Source organism: Pezoporus occidentalis, unplaced genomic scaffold (genome assembly GCF_034315485.1).
Source record: "Pezoporus occidentalis ecotype Australia unplaced genomic scaffold, CSIRO_AGI_Poc_V1 ctg22, whole genome shotgun sequence".
Lineage (NCBI taxonomy): Eukaryota > Metazoa > Chordata > Aves > Psittaciformes > Psittacidae > Pezoporus > Pezoporus occidentalis.
Window position 1 is genome coordinate 138,290 of NW_026914072.1, and position 17,535 is coordinate 155,824.

A 17,535-nucleotide genomic window follows, 5' to 3' on the forward strand; every position below is an offset into this window, starting at 1 on the left:
TGGAGCAGATAATGTTAGGTAATTCTTTTCTGGGGGCTTAGGTTAGTCATGTACTTACCTGAATATAAGATAAAGCTTGATTGTTTTTTTGTGGGGTTGTTTGTTTTTTTTTTGGTTCTTTTTTTGTTTGTTTGGCTGGTTGGGGTTGTTTTTTTGTTTTCTTTTTTTTGTTGTTTTTTGCTTTTTTAAAAATTAAGTTGTAATATGCACAGGTCCTTTTCATTTAAGAAGAGTTAATGTATTTTAAAATAACGAGATATTTTATGTACTTTAATGGGATTATAGCATATATGTGGTCATATTAGTGACTTGGTAACTGTTTAAATCTGTTCTAATAATCAAAATAAGGTGAAATGTGTACAGATGACATTAAAGGAAAGCATATGTTGACACATTTTTAGTGCATTACATGATAACATGTACTAGCCAAGAGTTTTGCATTGCTTCTTCTCCAGACCGTTTGTTTAAGGTGTGGTGTAAGCAAAAAAGTCTATTTGGGTATGGTTTCTTGTGTGTGTCCCTTTATCTGCAAGTGAGTCCTAGTACTTTGAGATAATTAACCAAAGGCATTTGAGAGCTGCATGCCTCGAACAATGTAACAGGTTGTGAAATCTTGGAGCGATGTATTTTAAAGTTGAAGTTCATTAGTTTTAATCACTTTCTTTTTTTAGTTACTTCTTAGAATTCAGGCAGTTATGTTATGTACCTAACTAAGCCTCAGTAATTTTAGCTTTCCTTTCAGCTAAAGTACGGGATCATAGTTCAGAACTGATGCTGTTCAGAGGGACTGAGCTGAGTGGCAGAACATGGTTTGAAAGTGACGAAAAAAAAGTTACTTCTGCATTGATGCCAGAGCTCGTTTCAGCTCGTCAAATCCAGGTTTTAGGAGGTTTGCTTTGAAATGAGTTCACAGTGCTCCTGTTCTTGCATGCCGGGAAGGACTTTTTTGGAATGTTGGTTTTGTTTTTTTTTCCTGTAATACTTGTCTGAAGTAGGAAGTAAGCTGCTTCCTGCCCCTAACTGCGTGCTGAGGATTTATTGTAATTGGTGCTCAAAAGCCTTGGATTAGTTTTTTGACTTAAGGGTGTCAGAGAGTGAAAATTGGCAAAGCGCATTTTAAAGATTTTATTTCTTTTTGTTGTTGTTGTTTTTGTTTTGTTTTGTTTTGTTTAGGGATTTGTTACTGAAAATCTAGTAGAAGTTCCATGTTGTCTGCTTGGAAGGGCATGCTGAAATTTCCTTGCTCTCATGTGATTATATTAATGTCAGTAATTCAGAGCTGTGTGTGGAACCAGTTCAAAGCGTTGTTTTATGACTTGTGTTGAAGAGTCTGGATGTGAGCAGCGGTGACCACGGCAAGCAGAGCCCTGGCATTGTGAGGAGGAGGCCTGGATGCGCAGCCTGCATGGAGAGGGTGAAGCAGCTGTGCAGGTGTGTTGTCTGTAGGGATGCTTTCCTAAGGTGGCAGGCGCTGAGCTGAAAGTCATCTTTGCTGATCACCAAAAACCTCGTACCCTCTCAGTTAGCACTTGTGTACAGATTGAATGCTGCTTTTGGAGAGATCTCTGTTCAGATCATGTCTTTGCTAGCAAGAATTGAATGAGGAGCAACTGTGCCAGTATTTTACCACCCTCATTGTAAAGAACTTTTTCGTCCTATCCAGCCTTGAATCTCTCCTCTTTTAGTTTAAAACCATCACCCCTTGTCCTATTACAGCAGGCCCTGCTAAAAAGTCTTTTCCCATCTTTCTCATCGGCCCCTTTTAAGAACTGAAGGGCTGCAATAAGGTTTCTCTGGAGTCTTCTTCAGGCAGAAGACCGCCACTCCCTAAGCTTGTCCGTCACCTCTCCCTGCAACTCCCTCACCTGATGGAGAGGTGCTCCATCCCTCTGATCATTTTTGTGGCCCTCCTCTGGAGCCTCTTCAACAGTTCTGTGTCTTTTCCCGTGCTGAGGACTCTAGAGCTGGACGCAGTACTTCAAGTGGGGTCTCACCAGAGCAGAGTAGAGGGACAGAATCACCTGCCTTGTCCTGCTGGCCGCACTCCTTTGATTGCAGCCCAAGATATAATTGGTTTTCTGGGCTGCAAGTGCACACTGCTAGCTCATCTCCAGCCTTTCATCCACCAGTACCCCCAGGTCCTTCTCCTCAGAGATACTCTCAAGCCCTTCATCCCCCATCCTAACTTGATGCCCTAGGTGCAGGACCCTCCACTTGGCCCCATTAAACCTTAGGAGATTTGCATGGGCCCATCTCTTGAGCCTGTCCAAGTCCATGTGAATGGCATCCCATCCCTCAGGTGTGTTAACTGCACCACTCAACTTCATGTCATCTGCAGCCTTGCTGATGGTGCACTCAATCCCACTGTCCATGTCTTTGATGAAGATATTAAACAGTAGTGGTCCCAGTATGAACCCCTGTGGGATGCCACTTGTCACTGATGTCCATCCAGACACTGAACCATTGACCGCTACCCTCCGGATGCAACCATGCAGCCAAACCCTCATCCACTGAACAGTCCACCCAGCAAATCCGTATCTCTCCAGTTTAGAGAGAAGGATGTTGTGGGGGACTGTGTCAAAGGCTTTACAGAAGTCCAGATAGACAACATCCATAGCCTGCCCTTTGTCCACTGATGTAGTAACTCCATCATATAAGGCCAGTAGGTTGGTCAGGCAGGACTTGCCTTTGGTGAAGCCTTGCTGGCTGACTCAAATCACCTCCCTGTCCTCTATGTGCCCCAGCATAGCTCTAGAAGAATCTGTTCCGTGATCTTCCAAGGCACAGAGTTGAGGCTGAGGTTGGTAGTTCCCAGGGTCCTCCTTTCCATCCTTTTTAAAAATGGGTATGATATTGCCCTTTTTCCAGTCACCAGGGACCTTTCCTGACTGCCATGACTTCTCAAATATCATGCAGAGTGGCTTGGCAACTGCATCAGCCAGTTCCTTCAGGACTCAGGGATGGATCTCATTCCATAGACTTACGTATGTTCAGGTTCCTCAAATGGTCATGAACCTGATCTTCACTTACAGTGGGAGGGACTTTGCTTCCCCCAGTTCCCACCTTGCGGTTCATATGCACTTGCTGCTCATTCAGCGGAGCAGGAACTTTCCTCTAGACCATGCAGCAGCTTTCAGTAGCTTCTCCATTTTACTGTAGCATTAGTCCATGTGATACTAGAGTAGGGGCTGTGTGTCTAAGAACACTTATTGAGCTGAAACAGTAAGAAAAGCTGCCCTATCTGTGGGGTGATTTTGGTAATTTACTGCTTTGACAGATGAGTGTGTTCTGCTACACGCTTGTGTTTCTTGATCACAGATACGAGGGAAAGGAAAGAGGTTTACAACTGTACTAATTGCAAGAGAGAGAAGCAGCAGCCACAGAATTAGTGTGCATGCTGCATCAAACCCTTGAGACCTTGGAGTCCTTGTGGTGAAATCTGTGGGGAAAAAACACTTCTTTATTTCTTTGTAACCCCAAATCTCTCAGGCTGGGTGCTTAAAAGCCTGTTAGACAAGCTGAAAGGTAACTCTGAGCTGTAGCTGGAAAATCAATTTGTTCTGTGGTCAAACATCATCTTTCTCTCAGCCAGGGTTTTTCTTACTTGTAGGAGAAATTTCATGGTGTTTTCAAGCAGTGCTGAGGAACAGAGGTGAACTAGCATTGGTGATTAGAAAAAAGAAGTCCTAGAAGTCATTTGGTTTCCACCACTTTTCAATGAGTTCATGTTGTACAGCTTAGTCATTTTTGATAACAGGATTCAGACTCTTGGTGTTTCCAAAACCACACCTAAAATAGGCAAACTGAAAGCGAAGCAGACCAACCTGAAGAAATGCTTCAGAAAAGCAGCATTTGAGGAAAACTTTGTTACTTCCATGTGCACAGCAGAACCTGAAAGAATCGTGTTGCTTTCCCTCTGCATGTCTGCGCATTTCCCTCCCTGTGCCTGTACAGAAGCAGGGCAGCTGGGATGAGCCCTCACTGGGGTTTTGTGGACTGACCTCCCAGAAGTGGCTCAGTGCTGTCTTGTGACTGGAGGGAAAGGCCAGCTCTTGGTGGAACTGGTGCTCCCCTGTCCCTGTGGTGGGCTGGTGCGTGATTACTGAGCACCCTCTCCCCAGGCTTCCTCCTTAGGGAGGGTGCAGGTGGCTTTGCTGGTTGCTGAAGGTAGTGAAGTGGAGAAACACAGTCTGAGCCATTACCCAAGATGGCAGGCAGCCACATTAGCTTGGTCTGTCTTCAAAAACAAATTAAATGCTCTAATTGGTGTGCTCTGACTTCAGTCCTATAAAATTAGAAGCCTGGCTTTTATTTTGTTGTGTAGAGGTTTTTGTAGGAAGGCTCTCACCAAATATTTTGTTAAAGAGCCATTAAAAGCATTTTGCATATGCTCAAAGCTGTAGATGGACTTAGTTTAAAATATTGGGAAGTAGTTTAAAGAGCGAACAGCGATGAGTTTAAAACATTAAAAAAAAACAGACAAAAGAAGAAACCCAGCCTTCTTTCCCTCTTTTCTATTCTTGTGTTTATTTTGACTAGTGTTATTACCCTGTGTATGGTAATGCTTACAGAATGATAAAAGATGAAAGGAAAAGGAGATTTTATTTTGGAAACAATAAAAGTGGACGTGAAAAAAATGTCCTTTTACTTTTCTTGATACAATCTGCCAAGATTGTGTCCAGTGATGGAGTGCTTGAGAGCTAGAGAAGAGGGGTCAGGTGAAGGCTAAGATAGGTGATCATACCTTGGTAGTTTTTCATTTCTCTTCTTGTTCAAACTGCCATCTTTTCTTGCTTTTTCTAATTTGTTTGTTTTTTATCTCACCAGAATACTTTTTGGAACTTCTTGCTTTCTCACGCTTCAGCCATGGCTCCCAACTGTATTTTGGAAGCTGTTGCAGGAAAGGTCCCATGTGTTCTGTAGGAATCTAAAATGTTAAAAGAGGCTGACAGGTCAATTCTTTGTTTCTTTATAATGGAAAGTAGCTGCAGGAAGGGCTTGGCAGTCAAAAGTTCAACTGAGACAGGAGCCTAAACTCTTCGCTAACTAAACCACCTACGCTTAGGAGCCTTCATGTGAATGCAGGAATCCAGCTGTAATCATAGTCTAGGGAAGCTTAACTTACACCTCTGAAACACTTGGTTTCCATTCCTGCTGAAAATGATTGATTTCTGTTTGTGTTCCTGTACAGATTGAATATTTACTTAAAAAACTCACTGAAGCAATGGGAACAGGCTGGCAGCAGGAGCAGTTTGACCATTACAAGATTGCTCTCAACACCAGTCGAGAAGGTCTTTCTGCGTGGGAGCTGATTGATCTCATTGGCAGCGGGCAGTTTAGTAAAGGAATGGACCAACAGACGGTGTCCATGGCAATCAATGAAGTCTTTAATGAGCTCATATTAGATGTACTCAAACAGGTGAGAACCACAGAGAAATAATCCTTTGGAGTAGAAAAATGTATTGCATAATTAGAAAATGTTCAACTTGTACTGAAATTTCTTTACCTGATGCATAATGAGCAGGGGAAATGAGGTAAATGACACAAAGGTTCTTCAATCTGAGCTTATTTTTAAAAAAGAGAAGTTGCGCTACTGTTCAGATTGCTGTAATTGTTGCACTATTACGATTGAGTTGCTTGTTGGGAGAGTGTTTTTAAAAGACGTGTGCTCCGTCTTGAAATGTGACCTTTTTATACTAGTATGAACTGCTTGTTAGCTGACAGAATAGCTGCAACACATTGTCAGTTCTTAAACTGGTGACAACTCTTCAGTCTTAGAAGATACTGGATTTTAGTTTCAGTTATGTTGTAGCCAATAAACATTGTGCTGATGATCATGTCTGTATGCAAATAAGGTCTTCTGGACAGAAGTACTGCTCCAGCTGAAAGGTCTGCTTCTAAGTTGTATCACTTCAAACTGGGCAGAAAAGTGTAGAAGAGTTCCAGAGCTTCCTCTCTTCATGTTCTGCTTAGCAGGCTATGTGACTGACAGCTTATCCATTCTTAAACACAAGAAGTCATTCTGGCCTTCATATTCTTATCAAACGTCTGTCAATCATCAGTTTCTTTGGGTTTCCAGTGGCTGGATTATCAGTTTAGCAATGGCTTTTAAAACTGTATTTTCCTTAATGGAAACTATACCTGTCACAGCAGAGCTTACCTAGAGGACTCTTTAAAATTGACTCTTACCTGACGGACAGAGAATTTTTTTCATCTTTGATTTCTTGGATTCTTGGTGAGGAGAGAAACAAAGGCAGGCTTTCCTAAGTTGTTCTGAAGAAATGTCAGAAAGTCTTGGCACAGGAAATTCTTTCAGAATATCCACAGAACAATGCGAAAGTCTATTTTTGTTAACAGCTGGTTGCCTGTTAGAGGTGAGGGCTGGGGACACATAGTCAGTTAAGGGCAAAATGAAGTCATTCTGGAGTTTAATACCATGAAAAAATAAATAACCAGTGTCAGGTCAGTCCTTCCACTTGAGGCTTGTGGGGAAATCGGATTTCTTTTCAGTTTTGATACTGCATTGTGGCTCTCTCTTCACCTCCCTATCCACCTTTTTTTTACTGTCTCCTTCCTTTCCTCTCTCAGTGGCTGCGCCTCTTTCCCAAGGATGTCTGAGTGTCTTTGAATAGTTCCTTGACACATAAAAATAGCTTGTGTCAAGATTTGGCCCAACACCTCCTGGACAGTCACTAGCCTAATGGACGACAGAGCTCCCTGTGTGACTTACAGGCGTCTGGTTCAGTTTATTAAAGTCTGTGATTACTTAAAGGTATTAATGAATGACATGTTGTAGTCAAGCATCATACTACCCTTTTTATTGTACACTTATCCTGGATCCCTGAGGCCTATAGAGGGTAGCAGTGATAGTTGACATTTGTGATACTAGTTTTCTGAAAGAGGTGGCCTGTCACATGATGGTTGGTGTGAAAAGATTCCCAGGGGTTGTCAGTGGGCTCTTGCAAGATGAGAAGCTGCTGATGCACTGAAATAATAGGTAAAGATTTTGCAGCTATTTGAGGGGAAAATACCAGTCTGACCTGGCTTTGAAAGCAAATTCAGTGTGTCAGGGGGTGGGGTGGAGGAAGCACCTGGTTATGACTTGTACTGAAGGCATGAAAGATTGAAGCTGTGGGAGCCCTTCACATGCCCTTGTGACCACCCAGACCTCAGACCCAAGTGCGGAGGCGGCGGACAAAGCTGTTTCTCTGCACATTCCTGCTTTGGAGCAGGGGGTGGGATGGCACAGGGGAATAGGCACGGCCGTGGTTCTGGCCACGTTTAACTGGCTAGAGGAGCTGAGCATAGATAAGCTGTACGTGTAGGGGTTGTTTCTTTTTTTGTTTAGTGTTTTAAGCAAAAGAGCTGCTCCAACTGTCCTAACTTTTAATTTCCCTCAGGCCTCTACAGAAAGACACTTTTGACTTGAATATGTCACAACACATTTATTCGTTGTCTTGTGTCAAAAATTGCTGTAGCTAAAACCCATTACAGAAAAATGTTCCTTGGTCTCCTTTCCAACTTCTTTCATCCTCTTAATCTGGAATACTTGGAATACAGTGCTTTCTGTACGGCTTGTTCATAGCTATGTTGATGTAGGTGTTTCAGTTTCATCTGTGATTTGACTTTTTTCTGAAGTTAGAAGCCTGTCATAAGTATGTAAATAATCAGGGGTTATGGTTTCAGAAAGGGCAGACATAGCAGAAATACTGGCGAAACTCTAGATTAAAAACTGACTAGGTCACAGCAGTGCCCTGGATAAGATCACTAAAAATGCCTGAAAGAATGACCAATTATTACATCATTCTCCAGGCATCCTTTTCCTTGACAGAGTTTTTGAATCACCATAGCAACACCAGGTAACGTGTAACAGGGTTACTAGTGTAACTGCACTTAGTATTGCTGCTTTTGTTTTAGATATGTTAATGCTCAATAGAGGTCAGCTGGGATGATTTGATCATAATACCAGCCTATTTATTGTCATTACAGAAGATTTTAATTTTTATTCTTTTAACTGTATATAAAGCTCAGTGACAAAGTATGGGCTTATCTTCTTTCAAAATAGTTTTGTTAAGGCTTGCAAGTGGATTTTCTTTCAAAGAAAATTAAATACTGTGAGCAAAAACTTAGCGTTGTTTAAATCAAGGTACAACTCTGTTCCTTTAAAATCCAGGCACCCCCAGTCTTCCCATATCCCATCCAAAAAAGATGCCAGGAGTATGGTTCTGTTACCAGTTTCTCTAACATACTCATTGAAGTATCCTATATGTAATTGTTTCTTTAGTGGGGTGCAGCTAAATAGGTATGTTGCCAGGGTAGAGCCACTCCCAGGACAGAAGTGTTTCTGCTTCGTCCCTGGGAGTATCCCATAACAGGCTGGATTTACAGTTTGTAGATACAGGCCCATATCTGTCACTGGTGTGTGAATCCACATAGAACTGATTTCTAGTAACAGCTGTCGTTAAGGTATTACAAGTGAGTCTTAGCAATGACAAATGTCATAGAATTATAGAATGGTTTGGGTTGGAAGGAACCTTCAAGGTCATCTGGTTCTAACCCCCCTGCCACAGGCACGAACACCTTCCACTAGACCCAGGTTGCTCCAAGCCCCGTAAATCTGACCTTGAACACATCTCTGACTGAAGAAAACTATTAAAGCTCATCAAAGAGAACATCACTGTCCTTACTGGCTAATTTAATGGAGGATTATGTGCTTTAAAGTTATGGAGAGAGGATGAATTGTGTCTTTGACTTCAGAGTTAACTCCAGTGTGTATTTGGTGGTGGGAATACAAAAGTGCCAGCTTTATGATTTTAACAGATATTGCCAATAGGGTTAAGTTACTGAGGGGAAATAAGGAAATTTTGATTCAAGTATTTATCAGTGTTGAAGTTAATAGCCAGGATTGGATTCACTATTTTAAAATCATGTCTGAAAGACAGAAATGGAAAAGAAACTCTTTTAAGGCAGAAAAGTGATGTGTTGACATTCCTGCCTTTCTCGCATGCATTTTTGTTGCTTTTGTTTTCTCATTCCTGTACTTTTGAAAGTTGTTTGCTATAATAAGAGGTGCTGGATCCTTCACATGCAGTGTGCACTCTTGAAGGCTACTTAAGGTTAACTCTGTCTAACAAAAAAACCTTGAAAGTAATCATTAGCTCCTTTAAGATTTCAGGGAAATGGCTGTATGGATGTGCTGATTCTGCCCAGTGGACTCTTGTCTTTTTCTGTTGCTCCACAGCAGTGGTACTTAAAAGCACATCTTTGTGGTCTGATAGGATCTCACCATTAGGTCAGAACAGGTTCCTACAATTTAAGAACCAAATAACTTGGGCAGGGACACACAGGAGTTGCCACGGTAGCAGTGGACACACCGCCTCCCAGTTCATTCATCCATCTTCAGCGTCAAAAAGGATCATTAACGGTGACTTGATAATGGCATAATAATAATTGTTCAATTCTTCAGGTAACCCAGTTACTTAAAATCTGGACAGAAGAACAGTAAGTAGTTTCTCATGGGCTGTACTAGGCTGTACTAGTGTGCCTGTACTAGGAATGGAAGTGTATAGATGAAGTGTTTAGGGTCTTGAGCTGACTTTTCTGTGTGCTTTATTGAACCTTTAAGCCATAGAAACAAAAGACCAGGCAGTTCAATGGAGGCTGGGCATTTCAGCTGATCTCTTGTTTTTTACAGGGCTATATGCTGAAAAAAGGACACAAAAGGAAAAATTGGATGGAACGATGGTTTGTGCTAAAACCCAATATTATTTCCTACTATGTAAGTGAAGATTTGAAGGACAAGAAGGGAGACATCATTCTGGATGGCAACTGTTGTGTAGAGGTGAAAAAGGACCAAACAAACAACAAACTGTGATAAGAATGAATCTTTTTTATGTGTGGGGGTCCGATATCTTTCATTAGCACAGCTTTTGTTACTTCATTTAAGAAAATCCAGTTCATAAACGCACTTAATGAAGATTCTTAGTGCTGTTATTTGTGGCTCTGTAACAAATAACTGCATATGTATATGTATACTTGACAATATAACTTAGATTTCAGTGTTTGCAGGGCTAATCATTTTGCTACCCATTCTAGGCCTTGCCTGACAAAGATGGAAAGAAATGCCTTTTTCTCATAAAATGTCTTGATAAAAGCTTTGAGATCAGTGCCTCTGATAAAAAGAAGAAGCAGGAGTGGATTCAAGGTGAGGCTTCGAAAATCTTAGTCATGTGAAAGATAAGGTAAGCTGAAGTCTTGAAGCTGTGCTTTGCTCAGAATTGAAATTCTTGGTCTGGTGAGTTTTGATGTCCCAGTTTTGGGCACATGGAAAGGATCTTTACGGAGCCTGAGATTTAGGAAGAACTAAGGATATGTGTAAAGGGACTCTCTTTCTGTCATTTAGGCGCCTTTAGGCAGCTGTAACCAAAGTGAAATTGATAGTTATTGTTGTTTGCTTTTTCCATATTGGCTGTACTTCTAGGGATGGGGAAGGGGAAATACATTGTAAATTGTTGCTTTTGGGAAGAAGGGGAAAGCTTGTTCATTTCAGCACAGTAAAATACTAGCTTTGCTTTTACTTTCACTTGGGGTAGTATGATTTGGTGAGCTGAGGATACAGCTGGCCATTAGGGCTTTCTTTTCTATTCCCACAGTGAAATTGACACCTTCTGTAACACCTTCCCACATATGTGCCAAAAGACAGTTACATACATCTTTTGCAGAGTAAGGTGGAAGTCCTTGCAAAGCCAGTGTTGCCACTGCCCTTGAAGTATGTGCAGCATTTCTATATTTAGAGCTGTGTGCTTTCATTTGCACTTCCCTCCTTACCTAAAGCATGTTTTTAATTGCACTAGTCAGATGTATGGCAAATGGCCACATTTCTGGATTTCCGAAGGGCAAACTCTTATAAGGAGAGGCTGAGGGAGCTGGGACTCTTTAGCTTGGAGGAGACTGAGGGGTGACCTCATCAATGTTTACCAATACGTAAAGGGTGAGTGTCAGGATGATGGAGCTAGGTTTTTTTCAGTGATGTCCAGTGATAGGACAAGGGGCAATGGGTGTAAACTGGAGCATAGGAGGTTCCATGTCAACATCAGGAAAAATTTCTTTACTGTGAGAGTGACAGAGCACTGGAACAGGTTGCCCAGGGGGGTTGTGGAGTCTCCTACGTTGGAGATATTCAAGGCGCGCCTGGACAAGTTCCTGTGTGATGTACTCTAGGTTACCCTGCTCTTGCAGGGGGGTTGGACTAGATGATCTTTTGAGGTCCCTTCCAACACTTAGGATTCTGTGATTCTGTGATTACTTAGTTCCAAGAGGAGATATGTTTTTACAGTTGTAGTTGGTGAATAAAATATCAAATTCATCTGCAACTCCTCAGCTGGATATTTCCTTATTGAATGTAACTGAATGAGAGCAAGCGGCTTACTGGGAGGATGTGTTCCCTTGCAGTATCAGTAAGAATAAAGGATTTGAGGTTGGTCCAAGAGAAGTGACGCATATGTTGGGTAACATCTTACTAACTCGTTAGAGTTGCTGAATCTGGGTAGTAGGAAATCTTGAAGTGTTGGGGTTTTTGGTTGTTTCATTTGTTTTTTTTTGTTTTGTGTTTTTTTGTTTGTTTTTTTTACACCTAGGTGTACAAGTTGCTTGTACCTCCATGGCCTGTTAGAAATCAGTATTGGAATTGCCAGACCTTATCCTTGCAGGCAACAGCCAATAATGAAAGCTGTGTCTTTCACTTTTGGTTTGTGTTGATAGCTAGCCCGATGAGAGTTAGGAGCACTGACAACAGTTATTTCTGATTTAAAAATACCATAAGAAAAACCCCAAACTAACAAATAACACACTACCACAAATATTTATTCATTAAAGCTATCCTGAAAGTGTAGCATTTCCCTTCACTGGTGTTCTGTTTCTCTCCCTTGGTCTGCCATGCTCTTTTCCAGCCATACAGACCACTGTAAACCTTCTGAGAGCGGGGAGCCCTCCACCCCACAAAGAAGCACGCCAGAAACGAAAATTGTTGCGCCAGAAGCTGTTAGCTGAGCATGAAGAGCTGGAGCGGCAGATGAAAGAGCTGCAAATGGCCAACGAGAACAAGCAGAAGGAACTGGAGACTGTGCGAAAGGTGGGAGTGGGAGCTGCTGACCTTCAAACTTTAAGCTCGATCTCTGTGGTTCAGCTGGGCTTCTTGAAGTGTAATTAGGCACCTATTTCCTGTTCAGGTGTTCATGAGTGAATGCCTCGAGAGGAGGTGAGCTTGTGTAAGCATCAGTGCTCTGAGCATGTAGATTTGCTGGTTGAGCTGCAGTAAAGCCTTCAATACTGATCACAGCAGGTTGTAAGCACTGTTAGCAGGCTTAGGGTAAATCACGTGGCCCAGCCCTGTACCCTGTACTTATGGGGGTGTTGTGAAGCTAGTGTAGAAGAAAGCCCTGGCTGTGTGGCTGGTGTCTGGGGACTAGAGAATCTAGTGTTTTTAGTTACCTGTGGGGGTTTTGTTTTTTTGTTTTTTTTTGTGTCACATACCTGTCAAACCTGGGGCTTTACGTTAAGATTTTCTTAGATATGTTTCCAAAGTTACAGTATGCGAATTGTATGCATGGGCAGCTGTTCTTTTCACACGGTAGTTGTTTTCAGAGATAGATAGAAATTTAATTTACAAAGGTCCCAAAGGTGCAAAGTGATTTTGTGAGTTGTATAGGTGTAATTTTATTAGTTTGTAAAAGATTTACAGAGCTGAGACACATAGTAACCATTTATAAACTGTTTAAATATGTGTTTGTTTTAAGTGCTGGATTGACTTCTGAAAGCCTGAGAATTGGACTAGAAATCTCTTGAGTATTAGCAGTAGACTTGCTGAATGCATTATTTTCTTTGTAAATGGCATTTTAGTCTAATGACTGGCAGGAGACACAGAGGTGCCATTGCTGTGGCTGCACACTCTTAGCAGTAGATGGAACATGCTTATGGATCTTTGGAATTATCTCTGCAATAGTTCTCCACAGAGACTTCATCAGTATCCAGATATACTTTCTATCTTTTCTTTTTAAAGGCTTGCAGGAAGACTTACTATGGCTTTTACTGCTATGATACCTTTTAATGAGGAGCGTGCTTTGGAAATAGCTTAAATCACCATCAAATGCCTCGCTTGCCACTTCTGCCTAACATTTCGGCTGCTGAGTCCCTGTTGCTAGAGCAGTCCAGCTCTTTGTTCTGTGCTTGGTCTAAGGAGCGTTTCATTCACTGCCTTCCTAAACTGACTTTTTTTTTTTTTTGCATTCCCATTTAGGACAAGTGTGCATCATTGCCCAAGTTTTTAATGAATAAAACACACTAATTTTAGCCCTCAATTAGAAGAAGCTTTAATCTTTGCAGTGGGGGGAAGCTATAAATATTGTGAGAACGTATTAGAGCTGCTGAGTCTAGAAAGCAAATAAAGTAATCCAAAATGTATCTTTAAAAAGTCTTGTCATTAAGACACAATTTGTGGTGAAGACAAATTTGTCTTTTTTTTCAGTTACCTTCGCACTGACACCACCGATGTGTGTATTGCTCTGTTTGCCTTAAATGGGGTCTGACAGTGGAAAAACATTTTTAAATTTAATTTGATCACCTGTATTCTAACGTGTTTAAAATTCAGAATGTAAAATATGCTTTAAAGGATAACCTGTGTTACCTGCAAGTTGCTGGTAAGTAATGTACCTGTTAACAGAAATCACAGGGCTGGATTTTTGTATTGAGTTTACTTTATGGAGAAAAAGGGGGGAAGATAATATGAGAGCAACACCAAAGGAGCAGGAAGATGTTGACAGGCTCCAGGGAATGTTGTAGAAATCACAGTGGATAAACTGAAGAGAGTTGGGGCAAGAAGCATCTTTTGAAGTGTGCTGGATTAAAATGGTTTCTCAAGGGTAGTAGCTTAGTCTCTGACATGAACTACTGCACTTTGACCAAGTGAAATCAGTGGGGGCAGTGTGTTGGAGGGACTTAGTGTTTGACTAGTTGGAAAAACGTTCTTCAAGGAAAAGGCTTTGTGAATGGTTCAGGAAACTGAATTGTTCTGGAAAACCTAGAGTTAGATTTGCCTTCTGATGGCAGTGAGCCACTTTATGCAGCATCTGCCAAAGTGCACTCTGAGACTGGTTTGTATTTTGATAGCTCCTGCACTAAAAAAAAAATCAGAAGAATAAGAGCCTTTATCTACAATAGATTTTTTTCCATATTTTTTAAATGGGATTTTGAGCTACACGTATTGAACAGACTGAAAGGTAAGGTTTTATTACCAAGAGAGCATGCACAGGACTTGTGTACCCTTTCTGTTTCAATCTGGGGTCAACTGTGGGCTACAGAGACTCTGTGCTTGGTAACTAACCCCTGCTGGAATCATGTGTTCCTGTGGATTCCCCCTTTCCATGCACCCCCAACATTTGGGACTTTCCCCTAGCCTGCACAGTTGTGAGTAATCTTACCTGACAGGAACTGATGTCCTCTGACATGAATTAAGCAGGAAGTTACTGATAGAGTAGACAAGCAGTGTATTGTTGAGCTCTGGCAGAAGCCTAGCACCCACCCTTGCCTGTTGCTCTGCACGTTCGCTCTCTCAGCTCAGTATTGGCAATGATGTTTGTTTAATTTCAAAGTAGGGAAGGAAACCAAAAGAAAATTTCACTTAAGTAGGTGTCTTGGATCTGAATACAATTACATGCGTTTAAATGCTCTGGCAGAGGAGCAATACTACTTCTGAAAGGTTGGCATCATTTAAGCTGAGGTGAATCAATTGCTGAGGTAATCAATTGTAATCAGTTGCTGAGGTGAGTAGATTGAGAGAGGACGCCTGCAACACCGGGGAGAGATCAGCGTCCAGGAGCCTCAACTCAGAGCAACAAAAGCCATTGAGGAGGGAGCCTCAAGTCCTCAACAGGACTTGCCCAGGAGCCGGCAGCTCAGCTGACGGCAGCAGCAGACTCACAGGGGGCGGAGGCAGCAGGCTCGGCGGCAGCTGTGGGCGGTTAAAAACCTGCCCGGGGAGCGCGGCGAGCAGAGGGGGTCGAGGCCGTTTGCGCGGGCAGGCGAGTGGGGTGACCGCCCGATGAAGAGGACTCGCCTGGAGCGCAGGAGGAGGAAGGACTGCTCGCTTGTGCAGAGAGACGTAGACGGACCAATGGACCAGATAGATCATGGTCACCACTCGATCAAAACCTGTAGCGAGGAATAACGTGGGTACCCAGACTGAGCCTTCCTGCAGACATGTGGCCGTGCAGGTCTCTGGCTGCAGTGAATGCCTGAGCCTGGCACTTGTATCGGAGAGAGCCAGCAACACTGCTTGTGTGCCGTGTCAGCAAGTGGATGACCTGCTTAAGCAGGTGGTTGAACTGAGAGAGGACGTAGAAAGGTTGAGAGCTATCAGAGAGCGTGAAAGTGAAGTTGATTGGTGGAGCCACACCCTAAGGCAAGGGCAGAGGGAAGTGGTTGAACAAGTGACGGATCCCCTTCCCTCCTACCGTCAGACAGAAGGAGTAAACTTAAGGGACAAGGAAGTATGGAGGGAGGTCCCTCCTCGGAGAGGTAAGCGAAAACCCTCACAATCCCTTCCTTCCTCCCAGTTGCCCTTGAGTAACAGGTATGAGGTCTTGGAACTACAGGGCCAGGTTAATGGAGATGGAGGGGTAGATCCATCTAGTGAGTCACCTAGGGCTTGTCACTCACCCCCATGCCTTAGAACTTCCTCAATGAAGAAGAAAAGAAGAGTAATTGTGGTGGGTGACTCCCTTCTGAGGGGAACAGAAGGGCCCATTTGTCGACCTGATCCATACCACAGGGAAGTCTGCTGCCTATCCGGGGCTCGCATTGGAGATGTTAAAAGGAAACTCTGATCTGGTGCAGCCCTCTGACTACTATCCGCTGCTGGTTTTTCAGGTTGGCAGTGATGAACTTATTACAAGCAGGGCAAGGGCAATGAAGAGAGACTTCAGGGCCCTGGGACGGCTGGTTAGAGGGTCTGGAGTGCAAGTGGTTACATACCTGTTACAAGCAAAGGTGAAGTGATAAATAAGAAGAGACTGCAGATCAATATATGGCTACGTGACTGGTGCCAAAGGCAGGGGTTTGGGTTTTTCAATCATAGGCTGCTATATGAGACACCTGGTTTGCTGGTGGCAGGTGGGATACATCAGTCCCAGAGGGGGGAGAAGGTTTCTGGGGCAGGAGTTAGCAGGGCTCATCGACAGGGCTTTAAACTAGGTAGGAAGGGGAGATAACTGGGCCTGTTGGGGACAAGCCCAAGAGAAACATGCTAGGGCTTGAAGGATGGCAGACCAGGGAGAACTCTCAATCTGTTGTTTCATTTGAGGGAAAGCGTAGTTGTTTAAACGCTGTCCTGCAGGGGAAAAAGGGTACCAGGGCAAGAGTTAGTAGAGCTCACTCACAGAGCTCTAGGTTAGGTTTGAAGTGCGAGGGGGTTGTAGCTGGGTTTGAACTAGTGGGGCAATGTTCTAGTATGAATGAAGACCAGGAAGCCTCCCGCCTTCCAAGGGTGCCACTAGCGTGCTCTGCTCGCTCCCTGAAATGCCTGTACACCAGTGCACGCAGCATGGGGAATAAACAGGAGGAGTTAGAAGTCTGTGTGCAGTCTAATGGTTATGATCTGGTGGTAATTACAGAGACATGGTGGGACAGCTCACATGACTGGAATGTGGTTATGGATGGCTATGTCCTTTTTAGGAAAGATAGATCAGCAAAGCGAGGTGATGGAGTTGCTCTTTATGTGAGAGAGCGACTAGAATGTATTGAGTTCTGTCCAGGGACAGATGAGGACCAAGTCGAAAGTCTGTGGGTGCGAATTAAGGGACAGGCTGGTACGGGTGGCACAGTTGTGATCAGGACGAAGGAGTTGATGAGGCTTTCTACAGGCAATTGAAAGCAGCCTCATGACTACATGCCTTGGTCCTTATGGGGGATTTTAACTACCCCGATATTTGCTGGAAGACTTACACAGCCAGTCACTCACAGTGTAGGAGGTTCCTCCAGTGCATTGATGATAACTTCTTAATGCAAATGGTGGACGAACCAACTAGGAGAGGAACGCTGCTGGATCTGGTACTCACCAACAAGGAGGGTCTGGTTGAAGTAGTGACCGTCAATGGCAGCGTGGGCTGCAGTGACCATGAGATGGTGGAGTTTAGGATCTTGTGTGGGAGGAACAGAATACCTAGCAAGGCCACGTTTCAGGATTTCCGAAGGGCAAACTTTGGCCTCTTCAATCAATTGCTAAGGGAAGTATCATGGCAAAGGGTACTAGGTGGTGAAGGGGCTCAAGATAGTTGGTCAGCATTCAAGGACCACTTCTTCAAAGCTCAGGATCAGAGTGTCCCAATGAGTAGGAGGTCAAGTAGGGGAGCCAGGAGACCAGCATGGTTAAACAAGGAACTGCTGGGCAAACTCATATAGAAAAAGAGAATCTATGGATTATGGAAGGAGGGGCTGGCCACTTGGGAGGAATATAGGACAGCTGTTAGAGAATGTAGGGAAGCA

General features: G+C 43.2%; 1 protein-coding gene across 1 annotated transcript in view; it reads left to right on the plus strand.

Moving 5' to 3' along the window:
- Nucleotides 1–17,535, plus strand: part of SWAP70 (switching B cell complex subunit SWAP70) — a 50,216-nt gene that overhangs the window by 24,061 nt on the left and 8,620 nt on the right. Inside the window, exons 4-7 of the mRNA XM_062620128.1 lie at nucleotides 5,192–5,419; nucleotides 9,695–9,841; nucleotides 10,096–10,204; nucleotides 11,949–12,130. Of these exons, the coding sequence (XP_062476112.1) occupies nucleotides 5,192–5,419; nucleotides 9,695–9,841; nucleotides 10,096–10,204; nucleotides 11,949–12,130 (666 nt within the window). The remainder of the gene's footprint in view (nucleotides 1–5,191; nucleotides 5,420–9,694; nucleotides 9,842–10,095; nucleotides 10,205–11,948; nucleotides 12,131–17,535) is intronic.